Source organism: Nycticebus coucang, chromosome 1 (assembly GCF_027406575.1).
Source record: "Nycticebus coucang isolate mNycCou1 chromosome 1, mNycCou1.pri, whole genome shotgun sequence".
Taxonomy (NCBI): domain Eukaryota; kingdom Metazoa; phylum Chordata; class Mammalia; order Primates; family Lorisidae; genus Nycticebus; species Nycticebus coucang.
This window is the reverse complement of record NC_069780.1, coordinates 8,797,409-8,816,865: the sequence shown is the minus strand read 5'-3', so window position 1 is coordinate 8,816,865 and position 19,457 is coordinate 8,797,409. Positions and strand designations below refer to the sequence as shown.

Here is a 19,457-nt window from a genome sequence, read left to right as displayed (position 1 = left end):
TGATGGCCATCTAGAAAAAGAGGTCCAAAACTATTCTGAAAGGTGGACTCAGCACTGGCATCAGGACTCAGCTTACCAAACGGAGTTCTTCAAAGGTGACTAAAGTGATATTCAACAATGAGGTACACAGAACTTTTTCTAGGAGGAGTTTGGGAACTTAAATGTCCAAGTTCGTATAAAATTTTATAATTTCCGTATTCCAAAATATACACATAAATGAAGCTAAAGACAAATGACAAACCAGAGTAAAAGATTTAAAATATATTTATGAAAGAGTTAATGTTCAAGATACATAGAAATAAACATTTAGTAAAAAGGAAAGAACAAGCTCAGAAAATTGAGAACAATTCACAGAAAAGAAGGAAAACAAAATAGTATTAATCAGGGATATTAAAGACCTCCACTATCAGAAAAAGGAAATGACACTGTTGAGGGTTGTCTAAGTTTCCGGAGTCACTTCTGGATGGCATCTTGGTGATATCTAACAAGTGTTAAATGAGCACACTTCTTAGTATTTTCCTAAGAGAAGCACTCTGACGTGTAATTATAAAGATGTTCCCCACAACACTAGCAAATATTGGAAATAACATAAATGGTTATATAAGCTATGATATAGTCATAGTATGGAATATGTAATATATTAATATTTAATATACCTATTAAAAATTACATAGATCTGTGTGCACTGACTTGTATATCCTGAAAATCTTTCCAAAATATATTAAGTTAAAAAAAAGTGGCAGAGGAATATGTATAGAATCCATTCATGTTAAACACCAGAAAAATCTCCATCTGTTTACATATTTACACATATAAGAACATAAAAAAGGGCCTGGGAGGGTGCACACTAAACTACTGCTAGGTAACTCTGGGAAGAAAAAAGAAGGGAAATTTGTACCTTTTGTTTTTTTTTTTTTTTTTTTTTTTTTGGAGACTTTGTTGCCCTTGGTAGAGTGCCATGGCATCACAGCAACCTCAAACTCTTAGGCTTAAGCGATTCTCTTGCCTCGGCCTCCCAAGTAAATGGGACTACACTCGCCACAATGCCCAGCTATTTTTTCTTGCAGTTGTCATTGTTGTGTAGCTGGCCTGGGCCGGGCTCGAATCCGCCAGCCTTGGTGTATGTGGCTGGCACTGTAACCACTGTGCTATGGGCGCCAAGCTGGAAAATTCTACATTTTCTTTGAATACTTCTGTATAATCTGAATATTTTAAGAGAAACATTTTCGTGTGTTACTTTTTGTAAAATTTTTAAACGGAGAAGAAAAATTTAAAAGATGTGCATATGTTGGGGGTGGGGAGGTAATAACTTTTCTAAGTTAAGCAAGAAACATTTAAGAAAAAGAAATAGTGCCCTGGACATCAGGAGCAGGCCTGGCCCTCACAACTGGCTCCTAGTGTTCTGGTGGATAATCTCAGAGAACGCCAGCATCAGACAACACCTCTCTGTAGCTGGTAAGGATCATGACAATAAGATCACTCCATAAACATGTCTGAACACAGATGGAGTGATGAACGTTGTCCAAACCACAGAAGTGACTCAACAACCCCCTATCCTGCCTAACGTGACTACTATTTCTTTAGCAATTAAGGCTTTAGTCTCCATCCTTCTATTTTTTTTTTTTTGCAGTTTTTGACCAGTGCTGGGCTTGAACCTGTCACCCCTGGCATCTGGGGCCGGCACTCTACTCCTTTGAGCCACAGGCGCCGCCCCCTCCCTCCTAGATAAGATTCATTAAGACATTTAATCATATCAAACCACTACCTCCTGACAGTTAAGTCCTTTAGTAAGTCTTTTCAAACACCATCTTATTGAGACACCCCAAAGATTCATACAGGGTCAAAACAAATAAAAAATAAAAATAAATAAAAATGGAAAAACTTAGAAAATAAAAATAACCAGGAAAAGTAGCTGTTACTCATTTTACAAACGATAACAAGGAGGGTAAGAAATGGTGAGATGGGAACAAAACACAAATAGTTTCAAATTCCCATTATTTTCCCTTTTCCAAAGAATATTCCTCCCACTGCTATATCTGATTATGCCAGATGAAAATAAACATTATCTTACTTAATAGTAATAACAGTTGCATTGAGTTAACATTTCTTCGGGGCATACCATATATCAGGTATTATATTAAGCGGTCATCTAATACTCACAATGATCCTATAAGAATGATACTAATACAGAAATGTTACTAAAAAAGTGGAAAAAATAAGACTTAAATCAGGTTCATGAGACTCAAAGTGTAAGCTCTTAACCACCCTAATTGAAACATTTTTAACATTAAAACAGATTTATGAAGAAATAAAATATAAAACAGTTTCCTTGAGGTGAGTGTTCAGGTTATACCTTTAAAATCTTTTGAGAGTAAGTTTTCACCCTAATATTAAGAGATACTTCCTTGGGGGACTTTTTTTTTTTTAATACCCCACAGATGCTTAAGAGATACTTTAGATTAGAAAAACTATTTTTCTCAAAATGAGATAAGATGACAAGCTTTTATTTTGTAACATCCACATGGTTCAAGATGCACTCCCTTGTCAAGGCTCTACATTCAGTGAGAAGACGTGTAACTTTGTAAGGCTAGAGTCTCAACTTCCTCTTTTCTAATACACCAAAGAATTTTCTATGCCCTTGAAGTTTATAACCAATCTGAAACCCTCCTAAGTGATGACTCTAGGGATAAGAGTTTATATTTATAGAATCAAAGCAATTGTGAGCTTTTAGTACCATACTTTATGTTGCCAGTAACTTTCCTTTGCCTACAACTTTAGCAAAAACAACTGAGTGTATTAGACCTAAGTAGAAAACTTCTTAAACTTCTCTGCTTTGTAATTTTAAGTTTCTCAGCCATTTATACCCCTGGGAAATCAAACCATACAAGGTTTAACTTTGTTAACTATAAAGGGAATGGAGTTGGAGGGCTGTGTTACCTTTAGGTCTGTGGTTACCTAAGTCACCAGGAACAGGGACTTTCACAGGTGTTGCTGAACTCTGAATGGTCAGCACACTGGGAGTGGCAGCAGTGGAGTTGGCCTTTGGTCTTTGTCTTGGTGCAATTGAGGTTTCTGTTGGTCCAATGGTATCTGTTATTCTACAACAAAAAAACCCAACTTCATTCCAAACACTGGGATTATATCTAATTTTCTATTTGTTCTATAAAGCATATAATTCATTAGACGGGTTTTAATTATTGTTGGTTATGTTAGTCCTCACAGCTCCCTCCTAGGTTTCACTCTCAAATACTAAATGTTTAATGAACATAGGAAAGCAAATAAAATGAAACTGGGAGTATACTCTTTTCTGCCAGCTTCAGTGGCAGACCATAAATGATAGTGTACTATTTTAAGAAAAATGGTTAGTTTTATTTGCTTTCCTATCTTCTTTTAAGGTGATAAAATGATATTAAAAGAAACAAACAGAATCTTTTTCATAAGGTTTTAGACAAAACTAAAAACCAACTCTATGAATCAGTCAGAGAAATAACAACAAGAAACAAAGAAATAATTTCTCCTACCTGGGACTCAAGACTTTAAAAATGAGAGTAGAGAGGAGGGGAGAGGGGAGAGACTGTGCCCTACAACATGTAAAACAAAAGAAGCCAAAGCTTTCAGCAGGTGAAACCACCTACCCACATTCAACTTCTTAAATCTTTAAGTTTGCTTTATTTAAAACACTGAATAGAAATTACACAAAACTTTTCCCATTAGGACTTAATTTAGGCTCCGGATGTGGTTAGTTAAGTGATAAGCACACAGTTTTTAAATCAAAAGACAGTAAATTTGAGAAGACACAAACATTTGCTTGTCTTTTTCAAGAAAAAAGACAAGTAAGGGCGGTGCCTGTGGCTCAAGGAGTAGGGCACCGGTCCCATATGCCGGAGGTGGTGGGTTCAAAAGACAAGTAAAATGTTTAACTTAAATATTTATCAACTGTGCTTTCTATAAATTAAGTCTAAAAACTCAAATACTTTTCATAGGGCCATATGTTCACTTTCCAACTGGATTTTCAATAAAATCTCTTTAATTAAGATCCCTTACCACATTTTCAAGAGATTTAATACATTAAAAAAAAAAAAATTTCTGTTTTTTTTGTTTTTGGCTTTTTTTTTTGAGACAGAGCCTCAAACTGTCGCCCTGGTTAGAGTGCAGTGACATCACAGCTCACAGCAACCTCCAACTCCTGGGCTCAAGCGATTCTCCTGCTTCCGCCTCCCAAGTAGCTGGGACTACAGGCGCCCGCCATAACGCCTGGCTATTTTTTGGTTGTAGCCATCATAATACTTAAAATTTTTATGTGCACTTGATTTACCGCTCGCGTCTCCTAGGACTGCAGATGTAGTTCTTCCTTACTACCTGTACGTGCCACAAGAGGGAGCCTGGTTAACAACTATCTTTCCAAGAGAAGCAAAAATGAATCAAAAGATTTTTGAAAATCATAGAAATATTATGTATTCATGCTGTATTATGTATATATGCTTTTTTATTATGTATAAATGCTGAAATGATGCAAGTCATATAAACAATGGATGGGCATTAAAAACTCATATATACATATAACCAATTACATCTCATTTTTTTAATTAAATCATAGCTGTATACATTAATGCAATCATGGGGTACAAAGTGCTGGTTATATACAATTAATTACATCTCATTTTAATCGTAAGTATTTATTGACTTCAAATTATTGATGTGGCATTAAAACCAATACTATACTCCCTAAGTTCAAGTAATTTGGGGAAAATACTGTATACAATCTTTCTGTTCTTTATTAGTGGGTAGTACAGGCCTGACCTGACTTTGCCTAGTTCCTAGTCTAAATCACTCTTTTAATATGCATAGCAAAAGCTCTCAAAAGCATAGGAAATGTCTGCAGAGTTTGCTCAATCTAATGCCACTTATTTTGCCAATGTACCATTATCTATTGCCTGCTTCTTGATATCCACCAAAAAAACAACACAACATCAATTTACAGTATATGTAGAAAGATATGGCACAAGGTTAAAAAAACAACAAAATATAATACAGTAAAAATAATCGGTGCCAAGCCAGTTTCAGAGAGGAGTAACTGTACCTTTAGCTTTGTTTGTCTAGAGAAGATTTCAGGTAGGAAATGGGGACTAAAATTTTAAAATTTTTAAAATAAATTTGATTCCATTGGACATTGAGAAAGAAACTAGGCTTTCGGTATGATGGAATAGGAAGAAAGAGCCTGCCTACTAAGCAAAACGAAGATGCAAAAGTGACTAGGAAGAGAGGGTAATCACTGCATCAACACGGCTGCCCACCCACTCGCGCCTTTACAACAGTCAGAGCACAGTGTTTTCTGCTTCCCTGTTTTTCTCTCCTATCACCTGAATGACTTTCCCCAAACTCAGACTAGTCCCACATGGACATGCAAAGTTTGGGGAGATGGGAGTTTTGAAGAAGCGAAGCTGAGTGCCACAGACTGAAGACACGGCAATTGGATAACACCCATAAAAGCTTTTTGAAAACACGGGAATAATGAAACTAGCTATTAGAAGATTTCTCCCTCTCAAAAATACGCCTTTCACATGAAAAAACTTTTAACTTAATATTAAGTTTTGTACACATTCAAATTTTTTCAGTTTTCATTAACACTATTCAGAAAAAGTAAATTTATATTCTTGACCAATAATTGAACATTTTATAGTTGCTAGTGTCATGGTGAAAACATACTCAACTCATCATTCTTATTCAGTTGACTCATGTTGTTTTTTAAATCAGCACTTATCTTATTTATTGATAAATTATAAAAAACATAATAATAAAATCCAACTGGCAAATCCTGTAATAATTTATAATTACCCCTCAGCTATAAAAGTAGATGCTAATTAAGCTATGTCATAAGTACGACAGACTGTTGGTCATGCGGATTTCTGCAAGTCACATGTAACCTTTACTCCTTCCTCTCTTTTTCAGGAAAACATTTTGAAATTCAAGTGAATGATTTTTATAGCGATGGTACATTTTTTACAAAACCAAGTCATTCACAAATATTTTCACAATCTATAAATAACAGATCATTTGTAACACTCTCACACCAAGTCCCAAACAGAATTTATTCAAGTCCCAAATAGAATTAATTGGAAGATTGAAAATTCACTGGCCTAACAGCCAAAGTCTAAACTTCTCAGTGTAAATCATAGACAAAGTTGCTTATGGCTAGCATCTGCCTACCAATCTAGGCTCACTCCCACCCCAGCATACGAGCCCTCATGCTCCAGCCTTGTAACTTCACAGGGGCCATTCTTCTTGCCTGAATTGCCTGCCTGCTATAGTTTCACTCCTCACCTTTCCAGGTTAACTATTCATCATTCAAGGAAAAATCCAGCATCTTCACCCCAGAAAACGCATTCTGTGAGAAGCCTTCCTCCCATCCTCTCAAAATGGCCTGATGCCTGGCAAGTTGTAACTGTCAACTTGTCAATCAGAATGTTCCCAACTCCTTGGAAAGGAAGACTGCTCCTTTCTTTGTGTTCCTATTATCTATATCCTGCATATAAAGGATACTTGACAAATACATTTGATTTTATATTTTATGTCAAATACAATATTTTGCAAACATTAAGATAAAATGGAAAAAAGCTTCATACTTGCTATTTGAACTACATCATATTCAATAAGCAAGAAATCTCCCCCAAGGCAATATTAATATGACATAATCCTAATATAACACTAATATAATCCAAGATACAGTCTTATTTATTAACTTTTAAGTTTAAAGAAAAGCATGCAGGGGGGAAAATCATTATCAGTCAGATCTTAATCTACATAATACATTTCAAGCTTTATATATAGTAAATAACTATGAAAAATAAGATTTTCCAATCTTATTGAGGCACATGTCCCTCCCTTCCTTCCTTCCTCCCTTCCTGGGGGTCTTGCTCAGTCACACAGGATAGAGTGAGGTGACGTGATCACAGCTCACTGCTGCCTTGACCGTCTGAGCTCAAGTGATCTTCCTACCTCCCCTTCCCTTCCAAGTTGCAGGACTAGCTATGTTACCCAGGCTGGTCTCACACTCCTGGCCTCAAGTGATCCTCCTACCTCAGCCTCCCACGGTACTGGGATTACAGGCCTAAGCCACTGCACCCAACCTCTTTTACCAGTCTTAAAAGGTACTATAGTTATAATCACTTATTATAAATTCTACAAACTACATGCACATTATACATATTCTAGTTGCCTATAAGAACTGTATTTTTCAGATGGCGCCCATAGCTCAGTGGGTAGGGTACCGGCCACATACACTGAGGTTGGCAGGTTCGAGCCTGGCCTGGGCCAGCTAAAACAACAATGACAACTGCAACAGAAAAACAGCCATTGTAGCTAGGCGGGCACCTGTTGTCCCAGCTACTTGGGAGGCTGAGGCAAGAGAATCGCTTAAGCCCAAGAGTTGAAGGTTGCTGTGAGCTGTGATACCACAGCACTCTACCCAGGGAGACAGCTTGAGGCTCTGTCTCAAAAAAAAAATAAACAAACAAACAAACAAAAAAACAACTGTATTTTCCTTTGAAATTTAAAAATTAGCAAAATAGCTACAAACTCAAGCTATGTGATGCAAATAATGGCAAGCCCCTCAAAAAAGACTCACTGTAACATCGTCAGTTAAATAATCACTTCTTTACTGCTGAAACAGTTCAAGTGAGACTGATGTCTACCCCTGTATCTAATTATTTCAAAAAGCAGACTTCATACTTGCTATTTAAACCATACCATATTCAATAAGCAACACAACGTTTTTGGGGAGGGTGTGGGGGGCGGGGGGGGTCAAGATATTTAATCAATGACATTTGCTAGGATTAAAAAATGAAACTTGGATTTTTTTAAAAACCACTAATTTTAGCATAACTTTGCCTACCTGGCTTTTATCTGGCTTTTCCTAGCAGCTGCTTCACTAGCAGTCATGGGTTCAGGAAGAGCTGAAGGAATAGAAGAATTCTTGGAAGAAAAAGAAACATAAAACTTTTCAGTTTTTAATCTCAGAAAGATTTTTTTTAACTATGGATATATTATTGAATTTAAAAAGTACTGTCTATGAGTTACTATCACTTTCACATGAGGTATCTACAAATCATTATTCACATATATTTGCCAGGTCTAATCTGTAGGTATCACTGCATGTTACACAAATGTCACTTTCATATTCACTTCCACAGAAACCCTTGGAGAATAAGCAGAAAATATCACTGTTGACAAATTGGTAAATCTTGAGTAAAAGATTATATTATACTATTCTTTAAATCAGTGACTATTGGGCGGCGCCTGTGGCTCAGTGAGTAGGGCGCCGGCCCCATATGCCGAGGGTGGCGGGTTCAAACCCAGCCCCGGTCAAAACTGCAACAAAAAAATAGCCGGGTGTTGTGGCGGGTGCCTGTAGTCCCAGCTACTCGGGAGGCTGAGGCAAGAGAATCACGTAAGCCCAAGAGCTGGAGGTTGCTGTGAGCTGTGTGAGGCCACGGCACTCTACCTGAGGGCGGTACAGTGAGACTCTGTCTCTACAAAAAAAAAAAAAATCAGTGACTATTTTGCATTTTAGAAAAAGCAGCTAACATCAAGGATAAGAATAGAGCATTTATTTCTAAATACTAGAAAACAATTTTCATGACACTGACTTCAAATCCAAGAAAAGAGGACAGAAGGCCTGACTCATTTGTTTATGCCCAATGTTTGGACCATTGTAGACACTCAATAAATCCTTCCTAAATAAAAAGCTTAAAATCCACAGTCAAATCTACTTTCCTTACTAGAATGATAGAATGGCCTAACTTTCAAACTTTCAGCTTCAACAGAGAAAATATTATATGAATACGGTAAGGCCTTCAAAAAACAATAAAGAAAGCACCATAGTCATTTTTTCTTACTGGGATGAACTGAAGTTATACATAAGGGAAACCCTATAAGAACAAGTCAGGCCTGAATGATCACTACGAAGTTTAGAAGAGCTTAAAAATCAGTGATGATTCTAGCAACCTTTATTATTTTAGCTGCATTTATTTTTAATGTTCTATATGTAGAACATAGACATTCAAATAATTTTTATCTTGTAAACCACCATAATCTGTGTCTCTAGGCCTCTAGCAATAGTCCTTCTTATTTCCTTCTTATAAACATGACAATTATAGGTATAAAATTATATTACAATTATAATTATATATATTTATATATATAAATTATATATTATATATATTATTCCTATAACTATAGGAATAATTATAGGGATATAATTGTCCTAGGACAATTAATATAACTATAATTATATATATTTTATATATATATGTATTATTCCTATAAGTATAGGAATAATAAGAATGTCCTAGGTGTCAGGATGCTTTGAAAGAAAATTACAAGAACAAGAATGCCCTGCATGTCAGCATACTTTGGTCTTGAACATGCTGTGTTACATTATCAACCTTCATTAAAATGAGCAGAGACTGCCATACACCTAAAGCAGTTCAGCAAATATAATTCAAGGCCTTTTAAGTAACATTAGGTATCACCAATTAAGCACCTTCTATCGGCTAGGCACTGGGCATTACGTGTGATTCTTAAAATTACTATCCTTATGTTACAAAAAAAGGAACAGACACTAAGTAACTCCCCAGAAGTATAAAATCCATCACTGATAGACAGAACTGAACACAGGTCTTTCTGTTTACAATGCCTGTGTTTTTACACAGAAGGTTCTCAAGCTTCTAGGATAATAATGTGCTTAGTGTCTCACTAATTTTTCAGGGCACATCTAGGCCAAGAAAAAAAAAAAAAAAAAAAACAGAAACAAAAAGAAAAGAAACTCCAATAATTTTCCTGTTCATTAAATGGTTAGGCCCAAATAAATTAATAAAATTAGTCTGTGCTACGTCAAACAGATGCCACTGTGTTTTCCTCAAAATAGAAAATACCCTGTAGAGACCCCAGAACCTGCTGCAGCAATTCCAGGGTACCTCAGTGCACAGTCTGGGTACTTGGCTTTATACCAAAACACAATCAAACACTATCAAACCATGGTCATGAAACAAGTCCCTCCAAACATATACGTGTGTGTGTGTGTGTATGTGTATGTGTATCCACATGTGAAAATTTGGATTTTGAATTCATATCTTTCATGGAAAACTACTTACATTGATGTTGGAGACTGGACAATCCTTTTTGGCAAATTTAAATGCAAAATGTGACACTTGAAATATATCAGGTCTACGTTCTGGGTCTGGTTCAAGCATGAACCCTGCAAGAATAGATCCAGATGTTAAGTTTTACAAAACACAGACTGCTACTTAGGTGTACATTATAAGGATAAATAAATAAATAAATAAATAAATATATATATATATATATATTCTGTTCCATTCTAAGACCAGTGATAATTCTAGCAAACTTTAATGTTTATAGAAAGTCAGTATTTTATAAAATAAAAAATTAAAAGCATTATCCCAAGCTATTGGCAGATTAGTCATAGAACAGCTCTGCACCAGAAGTATGAATGACAAATATGATTATTCTCTTGGGATAGTGAAATATGAAAAGGTGAGTATAGTGAGCACTGGGGAATTACTTAACCAAGTTCCACGGCCATAGTGGAGGGTCTTTCAAAATAATTCTCACAATTATAAAAAATACCTCTATTAATTTTAAATGATTCTGAATCTTTGAGAAAAGGCTAAATTATGTACTTTAGAATTTATTTAACAAAGTATTACAGGATTGGCACAAAAAATGTGCCTTCTTCCTATACTAATGCTAATAATATTCACCACAGTTCTGTACCTTAACACGTAACTCATACCATGTTCGGAACCATAAGCGGAGTTTTATGGTTTTACCATGAACAGATCTGACATCAATCTCATAGCACTGCTTGAAATGTCTGGCCTTTTTGGTAACCAAATATCTACTGCCACTTGTACACTTCTTGGGTGATTTTTAACACAAGGTGGTTTCATTTCTAACCAGTTCCTCAACTAAACAATTCATATTTTGTTAAGACAGCTCCATGTCTAACTCTACTTCATTAACTCTAATGTCTTATAATGCTTAAGTCACTTTAAAGCCATTTGAAATATAAATTTTATAGCATTAATTAGAGGATATTCTGAAATTTGCTAACAAAATAGAAGAGTCTAAATACGTAAATGGGTAAGATAAAATTTATAAATCAAAGTGAATTAAATCTTTCCTTGAAATTTAAGCAATATTTTGAACAAAGACTGTTCAACACATCTCTAGCAACACAATAAACTTGTTTTAGCTAAAATACAGCTGTGTGGCAAGTGATACTGAGCATAAAACTTACAAATTTATTTGGGAGATTCTGGGCTCAGCTTAAAAAGTACAATTCTGCGTGAAAATTGATTTTATTTATTTATAATGCTAACATATATCACTTATAAAAGTTGATTTTTACAACTGTATTTATTCATTTAGATTGCAATAACTAAAAACATTTTAATTCTAATATTTACTACTTTTTATTCAACTTCACTCCAACAAAGTCTTGAAAGAGCTACAAGGTTTATTTTATCCTCCATAATAAATCATATTTTATCTTGATGCCAACAGATATTAGATGTTTTAAAAGTAATAATAGTACATGAAATGGGAATAAATTTAAACACACTTTTAACAATAAATGCTTAATGTTAAAAAACATCAAAAGAAACCTATCAAATTCACAAACTTTAACGATCGCATTTTTCTATTCTAACAACTAAGTTTGTCTTTTAAAATCTAATTTCAACAGCAGCTATAGTATCTATAAAGAATTTGAAGCAGCATATGTAAGCTTTTTAAGTATATGAGAAGCTTAGAACTAATGGGAAAGTAATGGCCAAGGGGGTGGAGGGGAACAAGAGAATGAGGTCAGCGACAGAAGTGCCCAGGAGTAGGCTCAAATCCAGCTCTCCACTTTCCAGCTGTCACTAAAAATAGGGCAACATGATCCACTACATGAATCACAGTGTCCCAAACACAAAAACAAACCAGGTGCCAAGAAAAAACACTAGTCCTGATACTGAAAGTGGAAAACAAATTGTCGCTGGAGTCTTTCTGAGGATGGCTCACTCAGAGGGAACAGCATCCTTCCGGAACCGCACTGAGTAACAGAGGGCTGTGCACCTCTTCAGAGCAGACTGGGGCATAACACCTAAATGCAGTTCAGTAAAAAATTCTAAAAGGGCAGAAAACAGTATGGTATATGGTAACACTTCTTTGGTGGCCTGACTTAATCCAAGAAAAACTGAAGTATCTAGAGAGAAACAATGATTCTTCAGGCAATCCTGTATGTTTTTTTTTTTTTTCTTTCCATAGCAGTTAAGAAGCATTGAGGAAAAATAAATTGAGATTTTATATTCTAATCCATACCAGTATGGTATGAGTAATTCTCTCCCTCAAGCATGACACCACAGCTTCTAATAATTAGGGGTCAAAGGGAAGGTAAAATCGATGTTACCTTATGAGCAAACAAAAGGCCCTCCAATGCCCCCAGCTCCTGTTTCCATGTGGGAACACACCTGCTGAAGCCAGGGTAGTCTGTCTAACTGTACTGATGACTATATTTATTTTAATAAACAGAATAGGAAATATTAGAGTGCCTTCATGTGGTAAGAACAAGCAATGTTTCATGAAACTTGACACATTTTACACGTGCATTTGTATACCAGGTCGTGACAAAAATGCTCCATTTCTGATTTTGTTCTAAATTCAAAGTATGAAAAGACTAATAATCATACCCAAACCCCACAGATAGAATATGGCTTCAATTTTATCTCTGAATACTTTTAAATTTAATACTAACAGGCTTTAAAAGGGGGAAAGGAAAAACTATAATAAGGCATCTTTAAGCAATTTAATTTAAATATTTCCTTTAACTCTTCAGGTGAATGGGTTGAGAAATGTACCCTTGGATTACTAAATGATATAAACTGAAGTACAGAGGTGCCAGATTCTTTTTTGTTTTGTTTTGTTTTTGGCCAGGGCCGGGTTTGAACTCGCCACCCCCGGCATGTGGGGCCAGAGCCCTACTCCTTGAGCCACAAGTGCTGCCCGAGGTGCCAGATTTAATTCAGCCAAACAATAGGGCAAGATGACCTTAAGATGAAGTCTATCAAGATGACTAAAGTTTTCAGTGATTTGTGCAAAGCCATTTTCTCTCACAATAATTAAACCTTAGGAATAGTGTTTCATTAACTCCTACTTGATCACAATAAAGCCATATAATCTACAAAAAATATACATTCTTGGGGAAAAGAAATGGATTAAGAAATACATATGTCCAGTTCATATAAAAGTAAAATCAAGTAATTACGTTTAAAAATAATACAAAAAAAGCAGAGAAGCTAGAATACACCCCTGTGATCGTGTGAATCATCACGAGACCATTATCACTGTCTTGGAGTCTACTATAAATATGAAAGCAGCTTTTTAAAACTTAGCCACACAGAAATGAAAAGCTATTTCTGTTTGTAAATCTTTCTATTGACACAAACATTAGTAATGCTATCTAAAAACACAAACCAGCCTCAACACCGCAGGTAGTAGACAACTAAACCACCACAGTATTATCTATTCGTGTAGCACACATGTCCAGTTAAAAAACATTTATCTGAAGGAGCTGAATTAATTACATTTATACTTATTGCACAGAAAAGCACAACATCTCTGTGCATTCCAAATTAATAATAGCTAAGGGAGCTGCTGAAGTTGTATTATGGTTTAATCAAGAATCTAAGCCCCAAATCAGTTACCATTCAAGTATTACAAAGCAATAGAGCCACTACTGGGCCTAGAATAAAATTAAGCCAGCATCTCTAATCTAAAAGGAAAATACTTTGAACAAAAACCTCAAAAGAATGTTCCTGCTTAAAATTTAACATTTTTCCTTCCATAAAGATACTTTTTCCTATAGATTTCCAGTTATACTTACAATAATTTCCCTGAACAGAGAAATGTCCACTCTAATTTTTCAACCATATTTTATACATTTTTATTTATTAACATATAGATTATAGAAATTTACATAAGTAAATTTATTCTACAGACCTTATTCTATGAACTTCTGAAATGAAACCAAATTTTGCAGCTAATGATAAATACGTTCAATTATAACTAGAACACTAAGTGGCATTATGTGCACATATATATTTGCCAGGATAGTATATTTGGGATAGTTCTAGTAACTGTACCTCAAGTTATTAATCAGAGCCGTCTCTCTACATCTGTCCAGAGCTAATGAGTGAAAACCTCCAAGGAAATCCTTCCTTGATCTTTGATTTCTTTTCAAAGGTACTTTAAAATGCCTGATATTTTTCTCAAAAATAATACAGAAGAGGAGCAGGGGCAAGGATGTCCTAAGATGAAACAAGCCTGGTATGAACTGGTAATCACTGAAGCTGTGTGACAGCACGCGAAAATTTATTGCACTGTTCTGCCTATGTTTACATACATTATTAAATTTCAATAGTAAATTTAAATGTATTTAAAGGAGGAAGTAAATTCCTGTTTCCTATGAAATCGATATTAAAATAAATTTACCCCAATAAATGAGCTGCAGAGCTAAGATAAACCATAAAGCATCAATAAATGAAAAGATCCTAGAGCAGGAAAAACTACATTTTTTTCCTGGTGTTGAATCACAACCTTTATTGCACTAAATAAAGAGATAAGAAAAATAATCTTAGTTAGTTATAGTTAACAGTATATCCTAGAATATATGATAATTTATAGTACACCTTTGGTAGAGCCACCACTGGACCCACAGAACTGAGCTGTTTCAAAGCTTCCAAAGAAATTTCTGCGGAGAAAGTACACCCCAGTGAGTACCTTAAATCAGAAGTTAAGTTAGTTAGCGCAAGAAGAAGTGCAGCACTGGCATCAGGCGTAGACATGGTGGTGACTGTCGCAGGAGTAATGACAGCAGTACTGAAGACCGTCTTTCAGTAAAAAGCACTTTCCATAATTCATTTAATTCTCACGCTAACTCGAATATGCCCATTTCAGAAATGGAAAGACTGAGATGAACACAAGTTACCCGTGCTGCACAGCAGGGCACTCCATCTCCACAATGTACCTCCTTAACCACCTCGTAACACAGGGGCTAAGAGAAAAGTGAGGCCTCCAGTTTTTTGTTCATTCTTCCTAACTATTTGGTAATCTTACCATGCTTCTTACTCTCCTGTACATGGTTCTCCAAGTTCTTTTCAACTCTTGGATATAGAAATGGAAAGTGCCTCTCCTCACCCCTCACATCACCCTCTTTAAGGGTCTATTGGGAAAATTAACAAAAAAAGAAAAATTCTAAATAATTAGCTGCGTTTATGAAGAAAAGTCTACAGTAAGCAAACGTAAAATTAATAGTTAAACTAGGCTTTATGGACAACATAATAATAATTACCCTTAACCTACAGTGGGGATAACCAAAAGTATATTCAAATACCTAGGTAACCACAAACTTGACAGTTTTAACAAAGACTTATCATGGCTATTTCATTTTGAAAAATTCTAAATGATATAAAACAGATACAAATAGTATTCGTATTATCATTAATACTAAAAAGGTTATGTCTTTAATGCTTTATCTCATATTAAAATGTGAAAACTATAATGCATGAAAAGACAACTGAATAAAAAAGTTAAAAAACTGAACAAAACTAGGCAATTCCTGGTTTTCTGATTGTAGGAATTATTTAACAGCAATGTAAATCACTAATCACATATTATAAACACTAAGATACCTAAACAGGCTAGGAGAGAACAGACAAGGCCACATGTTAAAATGTAAAGGATAAAACTGCAAAGGATCGGGCGGCACCTGTGGCTCAGTCGGTGAGGCGCAGGCCCCATGTACTGAGGGTGGCGGGTTCAAACCCCGCCCCAGCCGAACTGCAGCCAAAACTGCGTTGTGGCAGGCGCCTGTGGTCCCAGCTACTCGGGAGGCTGAGGCAGGAGAGTCGCTTGAGACCGGGAGTTTGAGGTTGCTGTGAGCTGTGTGAGGCCACGGTACTCTACCGAGGGCCATAAAGTGAGACTCTGTCTCTTTAAAAAAAAAAAAAAAAAAAAAAAAAACTGCAAAGGATCTAAGTGTTTCTAACACATATTATATTGTAGGTAAATATGTTCTGGTGCTAAGAATCTGTACTTCATTAAGCTTTTGCTACTCAATACAACATTTAAAAACTAAAGTCCAAGAGATAAAATTAGATTGTTATAATTTCAGATTTACTTTCATTTTTTTAACCTTTTTTTCTGCCTACCTCTCAGAAATAAGTTCAAAGACATTAATACACAGTCAAATCTATACTAGCAATGATAAAAACTAAAAGCTGCATTTATTGACAAATAAAAGCATAATTATATACTATATAAAGCATCAGTTAATCTCCAATCACATCCCCAAATGATCAATAGTATTTATTTTTGTACCTTCCCATTTCACACACTTCCCACATACACACACATGCAGAAAAGGAAAAAAAACTAAACACAAGAAAATAATGTTATCACAATAAGCAAAAAGGGGAAAGATTTATACGATCTGAAGAGAAACCATAGTATACAATAAGCAAATTAAATCACAAGTGAGACTAGACTTTTCTTTCATGCTCGTTTTTCTTTTGATCACCACTGACTTTTTCTTCTGGAGTGTTTATACTTTTCACTTTGATTTATACAAGTCCTAGGTATTTATGTAAGTTGGCCTTTCATCAAATATGTAACAAATATTTGCTATTTATCATGTGACAATATGCTGGGGTGCCTGTGTTTGGTGGAACTCTTAATGGTCTAAAACAGGGGTTTGCAACCTTTTGGTTTCTGTGGGCCACATCGGAAAGAGTTGTCTTGGGCCACATGTTAAATGCACCAACACTAATGAATCTTGATGAGCAAAATAAAATTTCCACGCATAATTGTCAGGATATCCAACATGACAGAAAAGTCAAAAAGTCATCACATCATAATCCTAATTATGAAGCAGCCGTTTTAGAGGGTCTATTAAAATTGTCAAGCAGGTCTCAAGTTTATGACCACTAATATAAAAAATGTAAACATCTAAGTAATGAAATGTCTTTGGTTTCTTGCCTCAGCCTCCCACGTAGCTGGAACTACAGGTGCCTAACGCAATGCCCAGCAATTTTTTTTATTTAGAGACAGGGTCTCACTCTTGCTCAGGCTGGTCTTGAACTCTTGAACTCAGGCAATCCACCGGCCTCCTCCTCCCAGAGTGTTAGGATTACAGGCGGGAGCCACTGCACCTGTCCCTTTGGGTTCTACTAGGATTACAAGCAGGAGCCACTGTCCAGCCCCTTAGGTTCTTTTGATATTTTTATTTTCAAAGTAAAAGAAAAGTGGACAACACAAAACTAGTGGGATATGTGACACTGTATTTGAGGAATTTTGCATCAATAACTGGTTCATTGGAAGGAGCTGCAATTCTCAGTGAGTTCCCAAGGTGCTCATCAGATATATCAATTCTAACTTTACTCTTAGAAGAATGAAGAATGTGCTACATTCTTGAAAACAGCTGCTTGCAAATACAAGTGCTGCCAAAAAGAGATGACATGAAGAAGGCATGATAGTGAAGCAAGGGATATTTGTCTACAAAAAGACAGGATGTAGGGGCAGCACCTGTGGCTCAGTGAGTAGGGCGCTGGCCCCATATACTGAGGGTGGCGGGTTCGAACACGACCCCAGCCAAACTGCAACAAAAAATAGCCGGGTGTTGTGGGAGGCGCCTGTAGTCCCAGCTACTCAGGAAGCTGAGGCAAGAGAATCACCTAAGCCCAAGAGTTGGAGGTTGCTGTGAGCTGTGATGCCACAGCACTCTACCGAGGGCGACAAAGTAAAGACTCTGTCTCAAAAAAAAAAAAAGACAGACAGGATGTAGAAAAGTCCAGAAAAGATATATGATCAAAGTTTCCTTTAAGACGAATGTCAGACTGCAGCTGTATGCACTCCATTTGAAAATTGACAGGTAACATATTTATGTCTACTGAAAATGGGAGTCGCAAAGGCACCAAAATATTATTTTCTCAGAAATCTTGAAATCTACTTTCAAAGTCTTGTATCAAATTAAAAAGCAAGGCTGTATATATTTTGCTGTTCACAGGACTATGTTTAGCCAATGTCAAAATGCATAAATTCTTTGCCTTAATTTGAGCTTGCCATAATTTCAGTTTCTTTTGCAATGCTGTTATGGTTTAGGGTTTGAAACATTACATTGGTAAGTTGGTTTTCACCTTGCAGATGCAGGTTTAACTCATTTAAATGAGTGGTCAAATCCCCGAAAAATGCTAAATCTGTAAGCCAGTTTTCATCATCAAGTTGTGGCACAAATTTGGGTTTTGGTACCATCAACAACTTGATAACATGTCACAAATCATAAAATCTTTTCAACGTTTGGCCGTGACTTAGCCATGTTACTTTCAAAAAATAAATGGTATTGCCATAGTCAGCATCAATACTTTTAAGGAATTCCTGGAATTGGTGATGATTCAACCCCTTGGCCTTATGAAATTCACAATCTTGATTATGATTTGCATGACATTATCAATTTTTAAATTTGCTCAATGTAATATGCAAAGATACTTCATCAAATGTGAGTTTGGGGCAGTGACTGCATCATCGTCCATTAATTTGACAAGTCTCTCTCTTTTACCCACCACCAGTCACAATTACCAGATATGCTGAAAATGAACAAAGAAAATCGCTTCAACGTACTGTTTATGGCTTCATATAAATCTCCTGATTTAGTTGTATCTTTTAATGGCACTATAGAAGCCATTTCGTCAGTGGCATTATATTTGTCAACAGTACCTCTATAGAAATGGCAAGTTGAGCCACATTTATAGGGTCAGTGCTATCATCCATCACCAAAGTGTAAAATTTAAAAATAGTATTTTTACTCTCCAAATTTCTTTCAATAGATCTTCCAGTTTCTTCAATTTACCTGGCTACAGTCTGGTGAGACAAAGAAATTTTAGAAATATCCCCCCTTTTTCAGGGCAAGTTATATTGGCCAAGCTTTCCATACATCACTTAATAAAGTCATCAGTAAATGGTTTTCATTATTTTTTGCTATTATGTATGCTACCACATAACTAACTTTTCCAATGGAATCTGTCTGAGTTGTAACTTTTTTTTTTTTTTTTGTAGAGACAGAGTATCACTTTACTGCCCTCAGTAGAGTGCCGTGGCGTCGCACAGCTCACAGTAACCTCCAGCTCCTGGGCTTATGTGATTCTCTTGCCTCAGCCTCCCGAGCAGCTGGGACTACAGGCGCCTGCCACAACGCCCAGCTATATTTTTTTGGTTGCAGTTTGTCCGGGGCTGGGTTTGAACCCACCACCCTCGGTATATGGGGCCGGCGCCCTACTCACTGAGCCACAGGCACCGCCCTGAGTTGTAACCTTTAAAAGAAATTTTTGTTGAGAAGACAG

The 19,457-nt window shown here is 36.0% G+C and overlaps 1 protein-coding gene across 3 annotated transcripts in view; it reads right to left on the bottom strand.

The window, feature by feature from the left end:
• Positions 1-19,457, bottom strand: part of BMP2K (BMP2 inducible kinase) — a 145,151-nt gene that overhangs the window by 54,180 nt on the left and 71,514 nt on the right. For all 3 annotated transcript variants that reach the window (XM_053591169.1, XM_053591255.1, XM_053591333.1), the window contains 3 exons: positions 10,152-10,255; positions 7,892-7,971; positions 2,938-3,098 (listed from right to left, as the gene is read on the bottom strand). In XM_053591169.1, the coding sequence (XP_053447144.1) occupies positions 2,938-3,098; positions 7,892-7,971; positions 10,152-10,255 (345 nt within the window). The remainder of the gene's footprint in view (positions 1-2,937; positions 3,099-7,891; positions 7,972-10,151; positions 10,256-19,457) is intronic.